The following is a 24,793-nucleotide window of genomic DNA, read 5'->3' on the forward strand; positions in this document are numbered from 1 at the left end:
AGCGAGATTTAACTTGTTCTAGAAGCCGGTCAGTCACCTCTGGCAGCATACTGGGAAAGGTGAGAAGCCTGCGAGTATCCTCCGTGAGCAAGAACCCACTTGGAGGGGGGTAGAATGAGCAAGTGACCCCACATTGGAGTTAAAAGCTTCCAACGAGGAGTAAATATCTGTGATTTTAGTTTGAAAGAAGTCAGATATCTTATCACAGAGCAGATGGGAAAATCTGGGGAAGTGTTTAACCCCTCACAACCACCTTCCGAAGTATCCCAATTCATGCCTCTTAGTTGGCTAAAATTCCAGGTGGTGTCAAAATACCTCTGCAGGATCGACTGGATCCATTCTCTGTAGAGTGCCTCAAGGTAAAGTCCCATAAGGGGACCCTGGGGTGGTGTCATCCTACCCCGAATTCCAGCAATAATTGTGCATGGACAGGAATTGCACCATTCTGGGTCCCTGAGACATTGGTGGCGCTTTGTGGGCCGGGATGAAACAAGAGAACTCCTTTACACGTGGGTGGAGATCCCAAAAGATATCCATGCAGCCCAACTGAACCATCGACTCCTTGGCCCGCTTTCATATGTGGCTTGGACCCATTGAGCATGCCCAAAAATTCAGCATCATCCACATTTGGCGCATACACATTCGAAAAATACATCTCCACTCCATTCAACAACCCATGAACCAGGAATATCTGCCCTCAATGTCAGCCAAAATCCCAGAGGGGGGTGGAACAAAACCTGAGGGGCCATCCATATCGAAAACCCCCTGGCATAACTAGAAAAAGTCGAGGAGAAAAACTGGCCCCTCCATTTTTTTAGTACTTTATGCACCTCCCCATCCATCAGGTGTGTTTCTTGGAGCATCACTATATGCACCCGCATACATTTCAGAAAGGTGTGTACTCTGTAGCCCGTAACTAAAGGGTTAAGGGTTGCACATTCCGAGTGAGCATATGTACATGTCCTGCCATTACTCCACGATGTCCACACACCTCCCGTCAGTCTGAGCTGGCCCCTCCAGCACGCCCAGTAAGGGACTCCACAGACATCACACCTGTTCGGCCCTCTCCTTGGAGAGGCTCTGCGCATCGACATGCTGCAAAAACAAAACAGAAACAATCTTCTCAAACACCCCTACCTCCGCCTCGGGTAAACACATACAAGTCGAGACAAATCTGTGATGAAGTCGAAATAGAAACCAACACAAAAAACAATGATTTCCTTATTTTTGTTCAATTTTTTTTGCTTGTTAGGAGTTTGTTATTTTTCGAAATAAAAATGTGTGGAGAACGTTTTCACTATCAGGGCATTTCGCCTGTTCCCTTTATTGTTTTGTGACCAGTCCAACTTGTCTGTATAGTTATATGCCTTTCTACTTTTCAACTATGTTTTGTGTAACCACACTAATAAATTGGAATAATACGTTTAAATTTGCAGTCATTAGATTAGTTTCTTTGTTTATTGTATTTTTTCTAAACATGTTTACGACTGTACAATTAATATCTGGTACCAGGTAAAGTTAACAAATGTGGAACTGCAAATCTGTAATTTGTAGTGATACAAAAAATATGCTTTCTATTGCTTGTTTGAATAAAAATATGCTTTCTGTTGCTTGTTTGTGAAGAAGTTTTCTATGCTTTTTTGCAGTACTTTTCTTCCTCCGCGGATTCGCATCATAAATGGATATATAACTGTGGAGCCAGTGCCTGGAGGGCACGGACAACTTCGTACTGCTGAGACATCCGGGAGCAATTCCCCAGTGGGACCTCAGCATATCTTTATTGTGTTATTGACTTTGGTACTTCAGACTACACTAATACTGCAATAGAAATTAGTAGTCAATCAAACTTCTACTACAACCTCAAAGGAACAATGACAAAGAGATACTGAAATACAAAATAGGACACTTTCAAAGCCGTGCACCGACTTCATCATATGGCCCATGACTTTTCCTCTCAATCTTGATTGTACATACTCTTGTCCAGCTTGAGAGGCTCATTACAAGAGAAGACAACCTGAAGAAAGCCATATATTGTATTCTTTTCTTGCAGAAGACATTTTTCATGTTATCCCATAATCTTCTTGGGAAATGTAAAACTTTGTTGTAACATAGGTGTTATTTAGGAGTATGAATATTGATTAAAATTACATTTTCTAAAAAATATAAATAAACGTGTGTATGTGTGTATATATTTATTTACTTCCCTTCTAAAGCGCACAATCACCTAAAAAAGGCATCCTGGCGCTAACAGCTCATATTGGAAGGGGGCCATCTAATAGAGAGCTAAGGGTTTGCAAAAAGCCATGTTTTCAAGTGCCTCCTGAATGCAAGAAGGTCGAGGACATGCCTAAGTTCAGCCGGGAGGGAATTCCAGAGTTTCACCGCGGCCACGCCGAGCGATCTACCTCCTGCTCTAGATCTCCTAAACCTAGGTATGGTCACCAACCTGGCAGAGGAGGAGCGTAGGTTACATGCCGGCGCATGCCACGAGAACTTCCTTTGTAAACGAGCAGGGCCCAGCCCGTGGAGAGCGTTAAAAACCAGACAGAGGGACTTAAAATGCACCCTCTGTCTCACTGGGAACCCTTGAAGAGGAAGATCTTGTTAACCACCCCAACCCTTGTTACCTACTGGCGGTCGCTAGTAGGTAGTTATAGTTTGGATCTAGTTTCCATACACAAAGTATTTTTTGTTTTGCTAATGACTTTAGCGCTGTTTGACAAATCTTCACAAACTTTTCAAACGTAGTTTGCCACTCGCTTCAGCTGCTGCCTTAAATGTGTTATGATGATCAGTCAAGTGGGGCTGAGAAAAAGGGGGGGGTGTTCCAAAATGTGTTTTGCCCATGCAATTTCCTATAGGGATTTTAGATCTGAAAACAGCCTGAACCTCTAGACAGAATTACACCAAATTTGGGAGAATGGTAGTTCTTGGTCCAGAAAACACTATTTTTGTAAACCGTTCAGTATTTTTGGAGTTATTAAAGTAAAAAGATGTTTAGATATCTGGGGACGCGGAACTATTGCAGTGGGTCCGGGGATCCAAGTGCCACCAGCAATGCCATGATTTGCTCGCCACAACCTGAGAGAAAAGTTGCGGCTGACATTTTATATAATGGGAAATTATACATGAAAAGTAATAGAAGGGGTCAGCATAGAGGTACCCTGACCCCATGGTGTGATAGAAGGGTCGCTGATAGACCCCTGATGGGCAGCAAACAATTTTTCTACATGTGAGGATCCGCCTATCCATTGCGGCGCTTAGTGTGGCTCCCATGTAATTCTGCCACGGATCCACTGATCCAGCGCCAATGGGAAAAAAATCACGCTCACAGACCCACTTACACACTCTTTCACATCTCCGAATGCTGTGCCCGGCGCAGGGTTGGCTGCATACTGAGGTTAATAATCCGGCGGTGCCTGAATAAATGGCTGGTAATTAAATATTACTTTTTGTTAAAAAAAAAGTAAAAATTAATTGAAAAACCCAGAGGTTACAAGGGTGTCATAGTTAGGAAACAGAATGTAAAAAATAAAAAAAATCACTAAAAAACCAAAGGTTACAGGGATGTTTGAGTTTGATTCAGATTTTACACACACAAAACCATAGCAGTTCTGCAATTATAGTGATACTTATCTCAAGAAACTATAACTTGCATGTTGGTGAGTTGTGCATGCACAGCTTTTCAGAGAAAATGATAGCGGGAGTGTGGGCAAAAAGCAGGGATAACTGAGATTAACTGGGGTGGGGATTAGGTTAGCGGGCACCTCCTAGCAACCAAAGTGATAATCGCTGGGTTATAATGTTTATTCGCTGGGTTATAATGTTTATTGGAGCTGGTGTGTACTCTTTGTGTGACGTGCTAGCTCTACTCGTTGCACGTTTAGTGGTTTTGTTTTTTCAATATATATTCCCAAGCGTGCAGCGTATGAACGTCTTGTATGCGAAAGGCGTTATCAAAGAGTGTGCTGGAGGCCTGTGTTGCTATCTGTTTGCTGTTGGTTCTGCTTCGGGTTCCGTGGTCCCATGCCCTCCCAGAGGTTCATGTAGTACTGCGACCCAGCATTCTGCAATCAGGATTTTACGTAGGCCTAATGAGTCTTCCCTGTGCAGCGCTTCACTTTCTGCCATAGCCCATACCTTCAGGGAGCCCTGCCAGGCACACTCAGTCAGGATCTCTGGTTTCTATGACATCATTGATAATATCACTGTAGAATTTCTAATAAAAATATTGATGAGAAAACTGTGCAAGGCGGGGTCGTGAGTTATAGTTACCTTAGGGCACAAGTTCTAGTTTCTTGAGATACTTATAACTTGTGAATATTTCTGGTTTGTTTGTGTATATATATATATATATATATTACCAGCGTTCCCACAGCAAAGTCGGCCACATCCACCATCAAAACATTAAAAGCTTCATGGAACTATCACACTATGTGCAGGTGGTCGCCAGAAGGAAGTTACAGTTAGGACCTAGTTTCCAGAGGAAAGGTTTTTTGATTTGCCAATATCTTTGGCGCTGTTCGATGAATCTTTTCGAAATTTTCAAAACTAATGGGGCGCCCTGGTCAACTCCTGTCTTGAAAGTTTCGGGGTGATTCGTGAAGCAGGGGACGAGAAAAAAGGGGGATCCCATACAATGTTCCCTCTAATTTTATTCCTCTGTGTGCGGCAGGGGAGGGTCTCTGTGCGCTGCAACTATGGCTATGTGCGCCAGAAACCAGACCACGCGCATGTGCAGTGCCAAATGTCACACCAAACGTTTACTTAAGAAAGTGAAAAGATGGTGCATTTTCTTACATACAGCGCCACGTTAAGGGTCTTAAGGTTTCTTTCTTTTTTGAAACCATGACTGGTTTTAAGGTTTATGTATGATCATGTGCATTGTAATGTTTTCTCATCAACTGTTTTTTGTCAATTGTGTTAATGTACATTCACTGTTTGATTTGTGATGTCTCCCCTGTTCTGAACATATGTGAATAACTATGCTCAATTAAAAAATTATGAATAATTGAGTAGATAAATACTCCAAACCTTATGATTGTTTCTTGGCTTTCCATATGATAATTGCATAAAATGAATGTGATGACTAGATTCTCTTTGTTTTTCTAATAGTAGGCCCTTTCTAGTTGCCATTTAGGGCCATACCCCCTTTAATATAAAAACTTTCTAAAACTGGCATTTTCAGAGTTGTGACCTAAAATATGAATTTTACCATTGAAGAGGATTTCAAATTACAATTATGAAGACACAAAACAAGGCATTCCTACCTGCTCCAAAACAAAATAAATCACTTATTAAATATAATTAGGTAATCCAATGTTATCCTATGGGAGAGGTTGGCCTTGAAATAGTGAACAATGGATTTGGAAGTTTTTCACTACCTGGGCACGTAAAACGTAAAAATATATATCCACCTTTTTAAATACAACACTTCCTGCCTTCTGGGATGTTTAGGGTCTACCTAAGAGTGACATATGCATTAAAAAGGAGGGTGGTTTTGGCCTGGCACAATGTTTATATCGGCAGTTTGAAACTGCACATACAGGCTGCTATGGCAGAGCTGAGCCATATTTTAGTGGGCGGTACAAAAGGGGGTGGTGATGGACGGATCATCTGAATCAATCAAACACTCACACACAGTCAAAAGATCTGGGTTTAATCCATCACCGTTCTTTGGCCCACTCTGCCACCCCAGTTAAGACTTGGCTATATGCAAATCAGTCTGACCCTGTGCCTCATGGGAACAGTCCAGCCCGAACTGCCAAGCCATGTCTTCCCTGGACCGGAAACAAGCTTCTGAGGACCGGTTTCTGGCATTCCAACCGTCTTCAGCCCGGCTTGCTTGAATCCAGTGGCAAAGTGAGCAAGGGACTCATGTCTGCGCGGCCGGCTTATTGGGAACAGTGGTCCCAAAACATGTTTTCTCCATGTTAATTTCCATAGGAACTTTTGTCGTGGCTACAGCCCGAACTGCTGAACGGAATTTCACCAAATGGTGTAAATCCGTTCAGTAGTTCCTGAGAAATAAAAAATAATATATCGATATCTGGTGTTTGCGGTGGATCCGTGAACCCTCCCGAGCACGAGCTTGACTCTGATTGGCTGCCAACACTCCAAACCAAGAAGTGTTGGCAGCCATCTTGTGAAAAAAGGTTAAAACAGGTTAAAGAAAAGGGGGCAGGGTAGAAACACGGGGACCCCCAGGGCCTAAAAAAGCATTTTTTTTGTTTAAAGTTTTTGGCGGAATTCGCACTAGGTGCGTGAATCCAGCCAAAAAAAGAAATAAAATGAAGCATGGACTCCCGCGCTTCGATTGCTAAGCCCCTGGGTGGGCCAGGTCCCTGGGGCAATGTGCAAACTATATGCGGTGGCTACATAGGCCCCCACAGCCCCGGGGACCGCCACCTCCCCGGGGCTTTATTAATTATGCTTGGGGGCGCACGGCCCCCCTCAGCCCCGGGGGCCACCACCTCCCCGGGGCTTGAAAGAAAATGCGTGGGGAGTCTCCAACCTCCCCATGCTGCCCGGGGACCACCACCTCCCCGGGGCACTAATTAGGATAATACGGGGGTCTGTTGAAGTCTGTTAAAGACCATCGCCTCCCCAGGGCTATATACATGTTGGGAGGAGGGCCATGCAGCCCCCCTCATGGAGCCCTCCATGGCCCGGGGACCATCAGCCCCCAGGGCCGGCTCCAGAAATGTCCCGGGGTGCCCACCTCTGGAAAATTGCAGTTTGCGCAATGGCAGGGCAGGAGCAAGGCTCCCATCCTGTCATTGCAAACTATGCTTCGCTTCATGGAAGCGAGAGCAAAAAAACTGCTCTTGCTTCCATGAAGCGAAGCAGATTGCTTTTGGACAAGGGGAGCTGCATTTCAGCAGTTCCCCTTGTCTAAAAGCAATGCGGACTAGCGCAGGAGGCTGGGACTGTGGGGTCATTGGGACTCTCCCCTGGTCCCCAATGTGTGGCCAGGCCCTAGGGGATGGCGTCCCCAGGGCAAGAAGTGGCCCAGGAGGGGGCCAATCGCCCCCCTCCATTGTAATATATATATATATATATATTATTTTTTTTTAAACAGAAGGCTGGCCCCCGGGGATGGGGTCCCCTGGGCGCTCCAGCCTGGGGACTCCGCCGTCTCCTCTGTCACGATTTTGCTTGTCCTGTGGGGCCAGCTGCCCATCACCCGACCCGCAAGATCTCTTCGAGATGAAGCTGCCTCTCCCCTGACGCTGGTGGGGACCTCATCGGCTGGGCTCTACACTGCGGGAGGAACAAGGTAAGGGTGGCCCCCTGCACCCCCCGTCCCGCTATAAGCGGAGATTGCCGCTGGCGGGGACTGCATCGACTGGGCTCTGCACTGCGGGATGAACAAGGTAACGGTGGCCCCCTGCCCCCCCGTCCCGCTATAAGCGGAGATTGCCGCTGGCGGGGACTGCAGCGACTGGGCTCTGCACTGCGGGATGAACAAGGTAAAGGTGGCCCCCTGCCCCCCTGTCCCGCTATAAGCGGAGATTGCCACCTGACTGTGTCCCCGGCGACTCACCCGACCCCCACCTCTCCCAGCGTCCGGACCTTTCCTGACCTTTGCTGCGATCTTTGCCTGTGCCCCTGGGGCACCGCAGCCTTCTCCCGGGTGCTCGCCTCCCGCTCCGCTGAACTCCTCCCCGCTGCAGCCCCCAACCTCACTGATCTTACCGAGGTCCCGGGGAACTGTTTCTCATGGCGCCCCCAGCTGCTTTCAGGCTCCATACAGCACGCGGACTGAGCGGCTGCGAGGCATGCAAAGAAATGCTCGGCTGCCAACTTGGAGCACTTTTTTGACCCTCGAGCACTGCACTATTTTGTATCTGCTACGTGCAGCTAATCTACATCCTTCAGCTGGCACACCTTTCTTTATTCACATAAGGCAGCCTCTACAACCTTGTGCGCCTGGACCCACCTAAATATAAAATTTAAGCTAATTAAATAAAAACAGATAAACCCTACAAACCGGACTCAAAATGGCAGCCCCTGGACAGAGTCCATAGAAAGAGGACTGCTCCTCTAAACAAACAAGGTCCCCTAACTGGACCTCAACCAAGTTTGCCCTCAATCAGCTACAAATAAAAGAGGACTCTACAAATCCAGCCTGCAGTAACTGAAAGAGGACTGCGCAACCACTAGCTACTGAAACAGAAAGAGGACTGCTCACTCCTATAATCTTGGGGCGGCCATCTTGTAGTGGCACTGACTGACTGTAGTAACTGTAAGAGGACTGCGCAACCACTAGCTACTGAAACAGAAAGAGGACTGCTCACTCCTACAATCTTGGGGCGGCCATCTTGAAGTGGCACTGAATGACTTTATTGTTTCAACTACCAAGACAAGCCATTACCCCCCCTTCAAGCACCTCTATCCTTATGACCATATCCACAATGACTGCCGCTCACTGATTCCAGGTCCCCACGAGTGTGCCCATCCCAAGCTAAAATGGTGGGCCCTGGTCTATCTGCCTCTGGGACAATCGCTTACACCTTGGTCTACCCCCCAAACCTCTCAAAAGCCGCCACAAAAGCCTTCAAACACCTCACCCTGAAAAACCACCCCGAAACCCTGATCTCGGACCTTAGCTTCTGTGCGGACATTGGCATCATCACTAATGACCTCGTTTTCTACTCCAGTAGAACCCCCGCTTGGCACAATACCTTTTCAATACTCCTTAATGTACGCTGTTCTAGGATCATTCCATATGGCACCAAGCTCACAATAGTCCCATCAGCAACCCTTCAAGCTGCCCTCGCAATCACCCTCTACAAAAGCGGCATTGTACTGATCCAAGCTTCAACAAAAAATCTTGACAAATTCTCAGATCTTTTTACCACTCTCCGAAACCATGTCACCGGGACGCCGAACAACTTACGGCCTAACCTTACTCCAACACCCCTGCCCAACATGGAACACCGCAACCCCTCAAAACTCCTACCAACCTCCTTAACACTTCGGACCTGAGACCCGTGATTCCACTCGTCCTTGATCCCCAATCGGAATCCACGGCTTCCATCACAGCACACCTCATCCACATCAGGCCTCCTACAACCACCCCGAGCGAAATAAACCCTGGACCCTTGGTCTCCTCCCGCCATGCTTCCCGCTCGGAGGCTAAGACCATTACGTCATCTCCATTTTTTGCCGTGGCAAATCAAGCCAGCCCCGCTAACACTCGTCACCCTCTCTACGACCCCTAATACAGCCCTCCCTTGCCCTACAACCACCCCCTCCTCAGTGATTCTTCCTGTAGCAGGTAATGCCGGCCCCGCTAACACCATAGCCCCCCTTTCCACAGCTCACAACACAGCCCACCCTTGCCCCCCAACCCCCCCCCTCCCCAGCGACTCCCGCTGCTGCACGTCATGCCAGCCCCGCTAACACTTGCCCTCCAACCCCCCTCCTCAGTGACTCTTCCTGTAGCAGGTCATGCCAGCCCCGCTAACACTATAGCCCCCCCATCCACGGCTCCTAACACAGCCCACCCTTGCCCCCCAACCCCCTCTCCCCAGTGACTCCCGCTGCTGCAAGTCATGCCAGCCCCGCTAACACTCAAGCCACCCCCCACGACCCATTGCACACCCACCCTCACCCTCTAACCCCCCCTCCGCAGCTATCCACTCTCTGCATTTCAGAGCCTCCAAAATAATTCAGAGCTTTCACTCCTCCATCCTCGATCTAACAAACCTCCTCCACCTCGCCGAACTCTCTTTCTCAAACCTCATGCCTCAGCTGTCCTCCCTTCCTATCCCAGAGCTTCCCAAGCGCCCTCTACCGACAGCCTTGAGACATTTTCGCCCCCGCAAGCACACTAGCTGCCTATCAGAGGAGGAAACCCTTGACCTCACCCTCTCCTACAACTTTTCCCTCTTCACAACTAATTCACAAGATCTCACTGAAAAGGCAATCCAGGATTTTCTCAATGACCATAACGCAGCCCCTACCTCTCCTTGTCTACCTGACGTGAGTGCCGCTTACCCCATTTGCACGGTCGCTATTGACCCATACAGATCAGCCCCCCTCTGCAATAGAAGGGTGATCACAAGCAACCTTGCACCCGTACCCCTGTCCATCCCGACCTCTGCTACCACCCCCCTCCCTGATCTGTATGGGCTTTTAATCAACTGCCGCTCCGCAGTAAAGCATGCAGCCGATGTCGCTGCTCTCATTCTGAACAACAACACCGACGTAGCCATTCTAACAGAATCATGGCTTAATGACGCATCATCCCCATGCCTCGATCTCTTAATCCCCCCAACTTTAACATTATCAGGCTAGACAGACCACATAACAAAAAAGGTGGCGGAATCGCCTGCATCCATCGCTCTAACCTCCTTGTCACAGAGCTTCTAACAGATTCCACTGATTCCTGCGAATACCTAGCCCTCTCAGTCTGTAGTAACACTACCCACCTATGTAACCTACACATTTTTTACCACCCCCCAGGCACTAACAAATCCTTCACTGACTACCTCATGGAAGTCATCACGACCAAGTACTCCCCCAACACCAAAGACATTTTCCTCGACGACTTCAACCTGCACTGGAATAACCTTAATGACCCTCATGTCAACACCATTAAAGACCTCATGACTGATCTAGCCCTGACCCAAGCTTGCCCCCTCCCAACCTACTCGAAAGGGGCCCCTCTAGACTGGATCATCTCCAAGGAGACAACCGTCAAACTCATATCGATCGACCCTTGCGACTGGTCAGACCACGATGCCATCACCTTCCTGCTACCTGGTACCCACAGGACATGGACACCACAACCGGTGCTCCCTAAACGGTGGACCAGAGACACCAAAAACCTAGACCTCAATGAATTTGAGATTCGCTGCAAATCCGACCCCCCCCCCCCCCCCCTCCACCACATCACCTCGGTCAGTGACCTAAATGATCAATACTCCGTTTCAATGTCGAACATCTTGGATGACCTAGCCCCTCTTAAAATAAAAAGAACTCAAGTCAAAGATAGAAACCCATGGTTCACTGGTTCCCTCAACGACGAGAGGAGATCCCTCCGACAAACCGAAAGAATCTGGAGACAGCACCCCTCGGCAGATCACCTAAAACTTCTTCGCCAGGCCAGAAATACTTACAACAAGAATATCGTCAACTCAAAAAAGGAGTTTTTCAGAGCGGAATTAGGAAATGCCCAGAACAGACTTCGCAAACTCTTTGAGAAGGTCAAACTCCAATCGAACAAACTGTACAAAACAACGAAAGAAACCCCCAAGTCTCTCATCTCCTCCGAGGATTTCTCCTCATTTTTTGCAAACAAAATTAAAGTCCTAGATATCGAACTCAAGGCTGCCTCACTGCCCCCTCCGAACCTTAACCTTCCAACGCCTCTCCCCTTGCCGCCATGGTCCTCACCGAAGAATCTAGCACACTGGTCCGAATTCACACCCTATGATGAAGACGCTGTCGATGAAATCCTCTCCACCCTGAACCCTAACAACCATTTCAACGACCCGCTCCCCTCGAACTGTCTCGCGACCGTTGCCAAATCTATTATTCCCAGCTGGACTGCGATAATCAACGCCTCTCTCCGACAGGGATCAATACCGCCCTCACTGAAAGCTGGCCAAGTCCTCCCCATTCTGAAAAAGCTGTCATTGGACCAAGCCTCCCCAGACAACTTTAGACCAATTTCCAACATTCCTCTCTTGGCCAAAGTGCTGGAAAAGTGTGTCCAAATACAGCTAAGTCACCACATCAACAACTTCCATCTACTCGACGACTGCCAATCCGGATTCAGACCGGGACACAGTACTGAAACCACCATGCTCCACATTGTCGATGATGCTCTTCTAGCCCTTGACTAAGACAAAACCTGTCTCCTGATCCTCCTTGATCTATCCTCCGCCTTCGACACGGTCAACCACGAGATGCTACTCGAACGCCTTAAACTGAGAATGGGATTAGATGGCACAGTCCTTGACTGGTTTAGTTCCTACCTCCAAAACCGATCTCAGAGATTCTTAATCAACAGCGAACTGTCCGCCCCCTCCGTGGTCACGGTGGGAGTCCCGCAAGGATCAACAATGTCCCCCACTCTCTTCAATCTCTATCTAGAACCCCTTGCCGAAGTCCTTCGCACTGCAAATATCTCCTTCCATATGTACATTGATGACACTCAGATCTACATAAAAATCTCTTCTCTTGCGGAGATCCTCACCTCGAATGAGGCCCTGAAGCTGACCGTCAGATGGCTCTCCTCAAACCAACTTAAACTCAATGCTAAGAAAACTGAGTTCCTTTTAATCTCCCCACCCAAGAGCAACCCTGATATCCAGACATGGATTAAAGCCATCACAGCCTTAAACTGTTCTCCAACCATTGTGGATTCGGCCAAATCTCTGGGAATTACTTTTGACCACAATCTGAACATGCGAGACCACGTCAACGCAATGGCCAAATCTGCCAGATTCTACTTGAGCTACCTATGGAAATTGAAACCCTTTCTTGACGCTCCTGACCTAAAACTAGCAGTCCAATCATTAGTTATTTCTCAACTGGAATATGGTTGCTCCACCCTCTCCGGCTTACCTAAGATCTCGCTGGCTCCCTTAAAAGCCTGCCTCAATGCAGCTGCCAGACTACTTACAGGCTCTAGAAAATTCGATCACATCACTCCTCACTTGAAAGCTTTGAACTAGCTTCCCGTCTAGGCTAGGATCCACCTCAAACTGGCATGCAACACGCACAAGGCCTTACACTCTAACTCCCCTGCGTATCTTGCACAGAAGCTTGTGATATCTGGAGGAAGCAGAAACTCACGATCGGCTAACACCCTCCTCCTCCGGCCTGCACGCTTTAGGAAAACAAAAACCTACAATCGAGCCTTTGCCGGATCTGCACCAAGAATATGGAACTCCCTCCCTCCTGACATCAGAACAATCCCCTCCCTTGCACGCTTCAAAAAAGAGGCTATATCCTTCCTCATGGGTAAATTCCTTGGCTAAACCCGCTCCTCAGCTACCTAAGAGACTATTGCCTCATCCTGCGACCTTGTACAGGACTCGTGTGATTTCCTGCCAATTGTATGACTCTTGTCTCTGTAAAATGCCCTGATGTATAGTTTCTCCTATCCCCAAATGTACAGTATTTTTTGTGATCTCCTGCCTACCTTATGACCCCGCAATTCTGTAAGCTATATGATGTACAGGTCTCCTGTGATGTACTGCTCTCTATATTACCCTTTGAATAGGTAAGGTGCTCTGATACCCTAACAGGTCAAGTTCACGCTCTATAAAACCTTAAAATAAATAAATAAATAAATAAATCTCGCCAGAGGCCCGCCTCCTCCCTGCACCACCATGCAAACGCACCTCCTGGCACGTTCTAAGTTGGGGAATTAAGTCCCCTTGAATCCTGAGGGTCTTTGGGGGCCAACTAGCCCACCAGGCACCTACAGTAAGCCCCACACAGTGGGATTGCTGAGAGGTGGAGCGAGGCCACACCCCTTTTTACACCACTCTGCAAACATGCCTCTTAGCACACTGCTGGTGAGGCGATGAGGTCCTCTTGTGTCCTATGGACCTCAAGACTAAAGTGGATTTCATCCCCCGAGCAGCAGTGCGCCAGGAGGCGCGTTTGCATATTGGTGTGAAAAGGGGGCATGGCCTCGGACCACTCTCAGCCATCCAGCTGTGTGGTGCTTACTAGTGATAACAGGAGAGCTAGTTGGCTCACAGGGACCCTCAGGAGGCAATGGGACTTTATCTCCCAACCAAGAGCGCGCCAGGAGGTGTCCACCCCTGAGCAGTCCCACTATCTGGGGCTTACTGGAGGTGTCAGGTAGGCTAGTTGGTCCCTAAGGACCCCCAGCATCGAAGGTGACTTCAATCCCCATCCAAGAGCACCCCACGGAGCGCATTTGCAGAGGGGTTGGCAAATGGGGCATTGCCTGCTATAAGAACTTAGCAAACCTCCTGTGTGGGACTTACTGGAGGTAATAGAAGGGGTTGTTGGACCCCAAGGATGTCCTTGGGGGCCAACTACTCCTCCTGTTACCTGCAGTAAGTCCCATACAGTGGAATTGCCAAGAAGTCTTCGGAGGCCATGCCCCCCTTTCTCCACCACTCTGCAAACGCTCCTCCTGCCTCACTACTGGTTGGGGGACGAAGTCTACTTTACTCCTGAGGGACTTTGGGGGCCAAGAGGCCTTCCTGGTACCGCCTATAAGTCCTACGCAGCAGAATTCCTGAGCGCTGGTCGAAGGCCCAGCCCCCATTCTCCACCACTCTGCAAAGGTGACTACTAGTCAAAGAAGCATTTGGAATATAATAGGTCTCGCATTTGTGAAAGTTACGGCTATTGGTGTTGTAAATGTAAACGTTTTTTACTAATGTTTTTTTAAGTGAAGTGGATGTACGTTGTGTGTACTGGAATTATGCGGGATGTTGTGTATGTAAATTAGGTGGATAGAAAGTATGAGGTATTTAGCGTATGGGAATTATGTAGAGTGAAATGTGTTATGGAGAGTAATTATGTGGTATAGTAGTCTGTGTTTTTGTGTGGTAACCTCAGGTTTAGCATTCCTCACTTCCATAGAAGCTAACTTATAAACTCAATGAGACAAAAAAGAAGGACCCACTGAGGAACACTTCTGGACCTAGTCAGAGGTATGAGCAGGGCCACTGGAATTATACGACTGTTCGGCTGCACTGATTTTCACATAATTAGACATTTTCCGTATTTACCATATAACCCACCATCTGATGCATAATCTGCAGATATGAACGAAAAAAACCTTTTTCTAGTTCAAACGGCTCAAACGTTTCAAAAAAATGCAGTGACAAGTGTTACAGCGTAGTGGAAGGCCCTTTGCAAAGCTGTAATGGCCACCTGTTACTTATTACTAAATGTGGGTGTTAAATTGGTACTAATGGTAGGCAAACCCCTCTTGCTTCTTTCTGTGCCTTTCTTGCCTCTTTCTGCATTTCTCTTGCTTCTTTGTGCACCTTTCTTCCTTTTTCTGTACTTCTCATGCCTCTTTCTGCACATCTCTTCCGCTTTTGTACCTCCCTTCTTTCTGCACCTCTCTTGCTTCTTTTTGCAACTCTCTTCCTTCTTTCTTTTGCATCTCTCTTGCCTCTTTCTGCACCTCTATTGCTTCTTTCAGCACCCCTCTTCTGTCTTTTTGTACCTCTCTTGCCTCTTTCATCACCCCTGTCCCCTTTTTCTGCATCTCTCCTGCCTGTTTCTGCACCTCTGTTGGTGCTTTCTGCACTCCTCTTGCCTCTTTCTGCACCTGTGTTGCTTCTTTCTGCGTCTCTGTTCCTTCTTTTGGCACCTCTCCTGCCTGTTTCTATACATCTCCTGCCTCTTGCTGTACTTCTCTTGCCTCTTTCTGCACCTCTGTTGCTTCTTTCTGCACCCCACTTGCCTCTTTCAGTACCCCTGTTCCTTCTTTCTGCACGTCTCTTCCCTCTTTCTGCACTTTTCTTCCCTCTTACTGCACCTCTCTTGCCCCTTTCTGCGCCACACTTGCCTCTTTCTGCACCTCGCTTGCCTCTTTCTTCACCTGTCTTGCCTCTTTCTGAATCTCACTTGTCTCTTTCTGCACTTCTCTTCCTTTTTCTGCACCTGTCTTGTTTCTCTCTGCAACTCTCTTGTCTGTTTCATCACTTCTCTTGCTTCTTTCTGTTCATATGTTGTTTCTTCCCACTCTTCTCTTGCCTCTTTCTGTACTTCTTATACATGTGTCCACAACACTCTTGTCTCTTTCATCACTTCTCTTGCTTCTTCCTGTACCTCTGTTGCTTCTTTCTGTACCTCTCTTGTCTCCTTCTGCACCTCTCCTGTATATTTATGCACCTCTGTTGCCACTTTCTGCATTGTTCTTGCCTCTTTCTGCACCTGTGTTGCTTCTTTCTACACCCTGTTCCCTCTTTCTTCACCTCTCCTGCCTGTTTCTGCACCCCTCTTGCCTCTTTCTGTATCCCCTGGTCCCTCTTTCTGTATGCCTCTTTCCTCTTTCTGCACTTCTCTTCCCTCTTTCTGCATCCCTCTTCCCTCTTGCTGCACCTCTATTTTCTCTTTTATCTTTCTGCACCCCTGTTCCCTCTTTCTTCAGTTCTCTTGCCTCTTTCTGTACCTCTGTTTATTTTTTAATTTAATTTTTTTAATTTTATTTATGATTTTCATACTGTAAGAAACAGTGCATCTGATCAATAGACATACAATTGTTATCTCATTCATGCCCATAGGCTCAAAAGTAAAATACATACAAAGAATAGTTCAGAAGAAAATCAAATAGGAGGGGAAGAAGGAGTCAGGAAGTGCAAACAACACAGTACTAGCAGCAAGTCCTCAGCACAATGCTCAATCCTCCGAAGAGCAGGTGAGCATATAGGCGATGTATGGCCTCCACACGTCCCGAGGCCTTGACGCACTTGGCAGCTCCTCCGCACAACACAGGAGTTGATCACGGCAATAAGTAATATCATGCAACCAATGTTTCAACAGAGGGGCAGGTTTACCATCCCAAGTTAATGCCACCCTTCGCTTAGCTAATTGCAAAGTCAACACTACCAATTAGCGGACCCCAGCCGACAACTAGGAAACATTGCCCAATAGACACATTTTCACATCTCTTTCAAGCGCCACTCCCACCATTGCAGTTAACGTAGTGACCACCCCATCCCAGAAAGTAGCCACTTTGGGACACTCCCAGGCTAAATGCAGAAAATCAGCAGCATCCATACTACATCGCTTGCAGCATGATGAGTCCCGCAAACCATATCTGTGTAGTTGGACAGGCGTATAATACATCTGATGAATATATTTGTAATGAATACATTTGAAATTCCCATTAATAACAAAGCTTCCAGTCATCCGACAGCACTCTTCCCACTCCTCACCTGTAAGTGGCTGTGAAAGACACGCATCCCACCTGGCTTTGGAGGTAACCTGCGCAGCACCCTCATCCAGCTGCAAAGTGTGAAACAATCGTTAAACCAATTTCACCTGGGTTTGCGTACTGTACAGTAGCTGCAAGGCCCCCAACTCCAAGGGTCTCTTTCTGTACCTCTGTTGCTTCTTTCTGCACCTCTGTTGCCTTTTCTGCACTGTTCTTGCCTCTTTCTGCACCTCTGTTGGTTCTTTCTGCACTCCTCTTGCTTCTTTCGCCCCCCTCTGGCAAATCTCTGCACCCCTCTTCCCTCTTTCTACACCCACCTTCCCACTTTCTGTACCTCTCTTGCCTCTTTCTGCACTTCTATTGCCTCTTTCTATATTTCTGGTCCTTGTTTCTGGACTTCTCTTGCCTCTTTCTGTACCTCTCGCTCCTTTCTGCACTCCCTCTTGCGAATTTCTGTACCCCTCTTGCCTCTTTCTGTACCTCTGTTGCTTCTTTCTGCACTCCTCTTGCCTCTTTCAGCACCCCTCTTCCCTATGTCTGTACCAATGTTGGTTCTTTCTGCTGTTCTCTAGCCTCTTTCTGTACCTCTCTTACCTTTTTCTGTGCATCTCTTGCCTCTTTCTGCTCTTCTCTTGCTCCTTTCTGCTCTTCTCTTGCTTCTTTTTGTACTTCTCTTGCTTCTTTCTGCACTTCTCTTGCTTTTTGCACTAATCCGGCCTCTTTCTGCACTTCTCCGGCCTCTTTCTGCACTTCTATTGCCTCCTTCTGCACCTCTGTTGGTTCTTTTTGTACTTTTCCTGCCTCTTTATGCACCCCTCTTGCTTCTTTCTGTACACCTCTTCCCTATCTCTATGTTCTTCAGTTCTCTTGCCTCTTTCTGTACCTCTGTTGCTTCTTTCTGCACCTGTTGCCTTTTCTGCACTCGTCTTGCCTCTTTCTGCTCCTCTGTTGGTTCTTTCTGCACTCCTCTTGCTTCTTTCGGCCCCCCTCTTGCACAGTTCTGCACCCCTCTTCCCTCTTTCTACACCCACCTTCCCACTTTCTGTACCTCTGTTGCTTCTTTCTGCACTTCTCTTGCCTCTTTCAGCACCCCTCTTCCCTCTGTCTGTACAAATGCTGGTTCATTCTGCTGTACCTCCATTACCTTTTTCTGTGCATCTCTTGCCTCTTTCTGCTCTTCTCTTGCCTCTTTCCGCACTTCTCTTGCTTCTTTCTGCCCTTCTCTTGCTTTTTGCACTTCTCCGGCCTCTTTCTGCACTTCTATTGCCTCTTTCTGCACCTCTGTTGGTTCTTTTTGTACTTTTCCTGCCTCTTTATGCACCCCTCTAGCTTCTTTCCGTGTTCCTCTTCCCTATTTCTGCACTTCTATTTCCTATTTCTGTACCCCTGTTCCCTATTTCTGCAGTTCTCTTGCCTCTTTCTGCACCTCTGTTGCTTCTCTCTGTACTTCGCTTGCCATTTCTGCACTCCTCTTGCCTCTTTCTGCACCTGATGTTGGTTCTTTCTGCACTCCTTTGTCTTCTTTTGGCACCTCTCTTGCAAAGTTCTGTACCTCTCTTGCCTCTGTCTGTACCCGTGTTCCATCTTGCTGCACCTTGTTTGCCTCTTTCTGCAGTTCTCTTGCCTCTTTCTGCACTTCTCTTGCTTCTTTCTGTGCTTCTCTTGCTTCTTTCTGAGCATCTCTTGCTTTTTGCACTGCTCCGGCCTCTTTCTGTACTTCTATTGCCTCTTTGTGTACTTCTGTTGGTTCTTTTTGCACTCCTCTTCCCTATTCTAGCACCTCTCTTTCCTCTTTCTGTACCCCTGTTGCTTCTTTCAGCACTTCTCGTGCCTCTTTCTGCATATCTTTTGCCTGTTTCTGCAACTCACTTGCCTCTGTCATCACATCTCTTTCTTCTTTCTGCAACTCTGTTGCTTCTTTCTGGACCCCTCTTGTCTCTTTCTGTACCCCTCTTCTGTCTTTCTGTATCTCTCTTGCCTCTTTCTACACCCTTGTTCCCTCTTTCTGTACCTCTCCTGCCTGTTTCAGCCCACCTCCTGCCTTTCTGCACCCCTCTTACCTCTTTCTAAACCTCTGTTGCTTCTTTATGCACTTATTGTGCTTCTTACTGCACCTGTCTTGCTTCTTTCTGCACCCCTCTTGCCTCTTTCTGTATCCATATTCCCTCTTTCTGCTCATCTCTTCCCTCTTTCTGCACCTCTCTTGCCTCTTTCTGCACCACACTTGCCTCTTTCTGCACTACTCTTCCTTTTTCTGCACCTTTCCTGTTTCTTTCAGCAACTCTCTTGTCTGTTTCATCACTTCTCTTGCTTCTTTCTGCATGACTGTTGCTTCTTTCAGCATTTCTCTTGCCTCTTTTTGCACTTCTTTTCCCTGTTTCTACAACACTCTTGTCTCTCTCATCTCTTCTCTTGCTTCTTCCTGCACCTCTGTTGCCTCTTTCTGCATCCCTCTTGACTCCTTCTGCACCTCTCCTGCCTGTTTCTGCACCACTGTTGCCTCTTTCTGTACTTCTCTTGCCTCTTTCTGTACTTCTCTTGCATATTTCTACATTTCTGTTGCTTCTTTCTGCACCTCTCTTGCCTCTTTATGTACCTCTGGTCCCTCTTTCTGCACGTCTCCTCCCTCCTTCTGTACTTTTATTGCCTCTTTCTGTACTAAGCTTGCATATTTCTACATTTCTGTTGCTTCTTTCTGCACACCTTGTGCCTCTTTCTGTACCCCTAGTCCCTCTTTCTGCATGTCTCTTCCCTCCTTCTGTACTTCTCTTCCCTCTTTCTGCACCCCTCTTGTCTCTTTTTGCGCCCCAATTGCCTCTTTCTGCACCTCTTTTGCCTCTTTCTGCATCTGTCTTGCTTCCTTCTGCATATCACTTGCCTCTTTCTGCACTTATCTTCCTTTTTTCTGCACCTTTCTTGTTTCGTTCTGCAACTCACTTGTCTATTTCATCACTTCTCTTCACTCTTTGTGTCCTTCTCTTCCTTCTTTCTGTATCCCTCTTGCCTCTGTCTGCATCTCTTGGTTCTTTCTGCACTTCTCTTGCCTCTTTCTACACCCCTCTTGCCTCTTTCTGCACCTCTGTTGCTTCTTACTCCACTTTTCTTGCTTCTTTCTACACCTCTCGTTCATCTTTCTGCACCCCTCTTCCCTCTTTCTGCACCTCTTTTTTCTTTTATCTTCCTGCATCCCCTGCAGCCCTGTTCCCTCTTCCTTCAGTTCTCTTGCCTTTTTCTGCTCCTTTGTTGCTTCTTTCTGCATCTCTGTTGCCTTTTCTGTGCTCATCTTGCCTCTTTCTGCACCTCTGTTGGTTCTTTCTGCACCCCTCTTGCCTCTTTCTGCAACCCTGTCCCCTTTTTTGCACCTCTCTTGCCTCTGTCTGTACCCGTGCTCCATCTTGCTGCACCTTGTTTGCCTCTTTCTGTAGTTCTCTTGCCTCCTTCTGCACCTCTGTTGCTTGTTTGTGTACTTCTCTTGCATCTTTCAGCACCCCTCTTGCCTATTCCTGAACCCATTTTACTTCTTTCTGCACTTCTCTCGCTTCTTTTTGTACCTCTCTTGCTTCTTCCTGCACCCCTGTTGCCTCTTTATGCACCCTCTTCCCTCTTTCTGCACCCACCTTCCCACTTTCTGTACCTCTTTTGCCTCTTTCTGCACTTCTCTTGCCTCTTTCTACATTTCTGTTCCTTGTTTCTGGAACCCCTCTTGCGTCTTTCTGCACCCCCCTTCCTTCTTTCTGCACCTCTCTTGCCTCCATCTGCACATCTCTTACCTCTTTCGATAGTTCTCTTGCCTCTTTCTGCACCTGTTAATTCTTTCTGCACTTCTCTTGCCTCTTTCAGCACCCCTCTTTCCTCTGTCTGCACCAATGTTGGTTCTTTCTGCAGTTCTCTTGCCTCTTTCTGTACATCCCTTGCCTTTTTCTGTGCATCTCTTGCTTCCTTCTGTACTTCTCTTGCTTCTTTCTACACTTCTTTTGCTTCTCTCTGCGCATCTCTTGCTTCTTGCACTTCTCCGGCCTCTTTCTGCACTTCTGTTGCCTCTCTCTGCACCTCTGTTGGTTGTTTTTGCACTCCTCTTCCTTATTGCAGCACCTCTCTTTCTTCTTTCTGTACCCTGTTTCCTCTTTCTGCAGTTCTTTTGTCTCTTTATGCACCTCTGTTGCCTCTTTCTACACCTCTCTTGCAAATTTCTGTGCCTCTCTTGCCTCTGTCTGTACCTGTGTTCCATCTTACTGTACCTTGTTTGGCTGTTTGTGCAACTTTCCTGTCTCTTTCTGCAGTTCTCTTGCCTCCTTCTGCACCTCTCTTGCTTTTTTGTGCACTCTTGCCCCATTCTGCACCCCTCTTGCCTCTTTCTGCCCTCATTTTGCTTCTTTCTGCATTCTCTTGCTTCTTTCTGTACCTCGCTTGCTTCTTTATGCACCGCTGTTGCCTCTTTCTGCACCCCTCTTCTTCTTTCTGCACCCCTCCTCCCACTTTCTGTACCTGTCTTGCCTCTTTCTGCACTTCTCTTGCCTCTTTCTACATTTCTGTTGCTTGTTTCTGAACTTCTTGTGCCTCTTTCTACACCTCTCTTGCTTCTTTCTGCACTGCTCTTGCGCTTTTTTGCACCCCTCTTCTCTCTTTCTGCACCTCTCTTGCCTCTTTCTATAGTTCTTTTGCCTCTTTCTGTACCTCTATTGCTTTTTCTGCACTTTTCTTGCCTCTTTCAGTACCCGTCTTTCCTCTGTCTGCACCAATGTTGGTTATTTCTGCACCTCTATTGCCTTTTTCTGCATATCTCTTGCCTCTTTCTGCTCTTCTCTTGCCTCTTTCTGCATTTCTCTTGCTTATTTCTGCACTTCTGTAGCTTCTTTTTGCGCTTCTTTTGCTTCTTTCTGTACTTTTTTTGCCTCTTTCTGCATCTCTGTTGCTTCTTTCTGCACTTCTCTTACTTTTTTCTGCACATCTCTTACTTCTTTCTGTACCCCTTTTGCGTCTTTCTGTATCCCTCTTCCCTCTTTCTGTACCTCTCTTGCCTCCTTTTGTACCCCTCTTGCCTATGCACCTCCGTTGTTTCTTTTTCCACTTCTCTTGCCGCTTTGTGCACTTCTCTTGCCTCTTTCTGCACTTCTATTGCCTCTTTCAGTGCTTCTCTTGGTTCTTTCTGCACTTCTCTTTCTATATTTCTCTTGCTTCTTTCTGGACTTCTCTTGCCTCTTTCTGCAACCCTCTTGCCTATTTCTGCACTCGTCTTCCCTCTTTCAGCACCTCTCTTGTCTCTTTGTGCACCTCTGTTGTCTCTTTACGTATCTCTTTTCCTCTTTCTGCACTTCTCTTGCCTCTTACTGCACCACTGTTGCTTCTTTCTGCAATTCTTTCACCTCCATCTGCTTTTCTGTTCCTTCAGTCAGTACTTCTCTTGCCTCTTTCTGCACCTCTTGCCTGTTTCTGCACCTCTTTCCTGTTTCTGCACCCCTGTTCACTCTTTATGGACCTCTCTTGCCTGTGTCAGCAACTCTCTTCCCATTTTATACAGTTCTATTTCCTGTTTCTGCTCCTCTCTTGCCTCTTTCTGTACTTCTCTTGCCTCTTTCTGCACTTCTCTTACCTCTTTCTATAATTCTCTTGCCTCTTTCTGCACTTCTCTTACCTCTTTCTGTACTTTTCCTGCCTCTTTCTGCACATTTCTTACTCTTTCTGCATCTCTTGTTTTTTCTGCAATTCTCTTGCTTCTTTCTGTACTTCTCTCGCCTGTTACTGTATTGTAATGGGAATGGCAAGCTGTTAAGTTTAAAGGTCTGCATGCTCTCGTGACTTAGGTATATGTCTACTAGTACATGTATTCTCATATGTGTTATGGATCTAAAGATGGTAGCTTAAAAAGCGGGTAGTTTCTCGTATAGGTGGTCAAATCTTGTTAGTTCTGCTCTGTCATTCGGTTGCACAGGCAGACTTGTTATGTATATAGGTGTTACAGAGCTCCTCAAATATACTATTGAATATGCATGTGCCCTGTATTAGGAGCAGAAAGAAATAAATGCACCTTCTTGTACACATATATACAGAGTATGCGAATATACGGATATTCAACTTTTGTATGTTTATTTTTATGTAACATGTCACCAGCTAAAAGAAGAGAGACACATATACATACATTCACAAACCTAGTCAGACTTACAACAGTGATATGGTTAAGATTGCTGTTTTACATTTGGTGGGCCTAACATTCTGAAGAGTCCATACATAGTGAATCTTCAAGAAAAAAGTGAGGTTTAAGACGTCTTGGGAAAAGGATTAGAGATTAGGCTACTTTTTATGAGTCTGTGGAGAGATGCAGTCAAAGTAGGCCTCTTTCTGGACCTCTGTTGCATCTTTCTGCCCTTCTCTTGCTTCTCTTTGCACCTTTCTTCCTCTTTCTGGACTTCTGTTGACTCTTTCTGCACTTCACCTTTCTCCCTCTTTCTGGACCTCTGTTGCATCTTTTTGCCCTTCTCTTGCTTCTTTCTTTACCTTTCTACCGCTTTCTGCACATGTCCTACCTATGTAGGCATACTTAGGAATTAGCATTTAAAAAACCTTAGAAATTCACTGAAAAAAACAGAGGTTTCAAGGACAATATAATTAGGAATTATAAGTTAAAAACCTTCGAAATTCACTGAAAACCCCATAGGTTTCAGGGACGTTATAGTTAGAAATTTCTATTTGCAAAACCTTAGACATTCACTAAAAAAAACACAGGTTTCAGGGATGTTATAGTTAGTTGGACATTTCACTCGTACAAAACCATAGGAATGCGTTAGTGCGCGAGTTATAGTTAGTTGAGCTAACTATAACTCGCGTCCCAGCAATGCACTGCTGATGATGTTACATATTACATCACTCTTGACATGGACTGTGACATCACTGATGACATCTCAAATGACATCACGGATGACATCATCCACTTAATATCTGATGCAGCTCTTCACACCATAACATAACCTTTGATACATTCACTATAAAATATAGAGTAGCTTTCTTGAAACCATACCAGTTAGTACATAGCCATTCACTGATTCATAGGTGTACACACATCCATTCATTCACTCATACAGTCACTCATTCACGCAGTCACTCATCTATGCAGCCACTGATATCTGCAATCATATACCCATACAGACAGTCACACACTGCCACTTACCCATAGAGTTACTCACACACCTAGTCAGTCATGCAAAGAATTAATCCCATCACCATTTACTCACCTATAGTTATACACCCACCACCTCACTTATTCATACAGATATTAACACATACTTACTCTTTTATACAATCACTGACACAATTATACACTCATCCATACAGTCACTCTCACAATCCTTACTCTCACATGTAGTCACTTTTATACTCCAATACTTACATATACTGCCTTTCTCATATGTAGTTACTCACACATATACCGCTGAGATATCCACTCACTCACAAACACAGCCATATGCACACTCACTAACCCATACAGCCCTTCACACACGCACACATGAACCTATACACCCAGTGAATCACCCACTCACACATCCATGCAAGGAGTCTCACAACCCCCACCCACTCACACAGACACTCAGGCAATCATACAGGTACTCAGACAACCAATCATTAATCATTTAGCTACTCACCAACTCATGCAGCCACTTACATGCCAACTGACAGACTGATTCAAATATTCAAACAGCTTAGCCATTTACCCATGCATTCACTAAGACACGTTTAATCACGTACTTATACAGTCAGTCATGCATCCACAAAATCATACATTCAGACACTCATACACCCACTCATTCTTCAATACACCTTGGTGTGTGTGTGTGTGTGTGTATATATATATATATATATATATATATATATTCACTGAAAAAAACATAGGTTTCACACATG

General features: G+C 46.4%; 1 protein-coding gene across 2 annotated transcripts in view; it reads left to right on the forward strand.

Annotated features, from left to right (window-relative positions):
• TRABD2A (TraB domain containing 2A) overlaps window positions 1–24,793 on the forward strand; it is a 1,184,208-nt gene that overhangs the window by 1,156,320 nt on the left and 3,095 nt on the right. Inside the window, exon 7 of one of the 2 annotated variants that reach the window (XM_078677533.1) lies at window positions 1,647–2,148. The exons of the other annotated variant lie outside the window; for it this stretch is intronic. Within the exon in view, the coding sequence (XP_078533659.1) occupies window positions 1,647–1,827 (181 nt within the window). The 3' untranslated portion in view covers window positions 1,828–2,148. Of the gene's footprint in view, window positions 1–1,646; window positions 2,149–24,793 lie in introns of those variants that run through there. 2 annotated transcript variants of the gene reach the window in all.

The sequence above is a fragment of the Lissotriton helveticus genome, chromosome 2_1 (assembly GCF_964261635.1).
Source record: "Lissotriton helveticus chromosome 2_1, aLisHel1.1, whole genome shotgun sequence".
Classification (NCBI taxonomy): domain Eukaryota; kingdom Metazoa; phylum Chordata; class Amphibia; order Caudata; family Salamandridae; genus Lissotriton; species Lissotriton helveticus.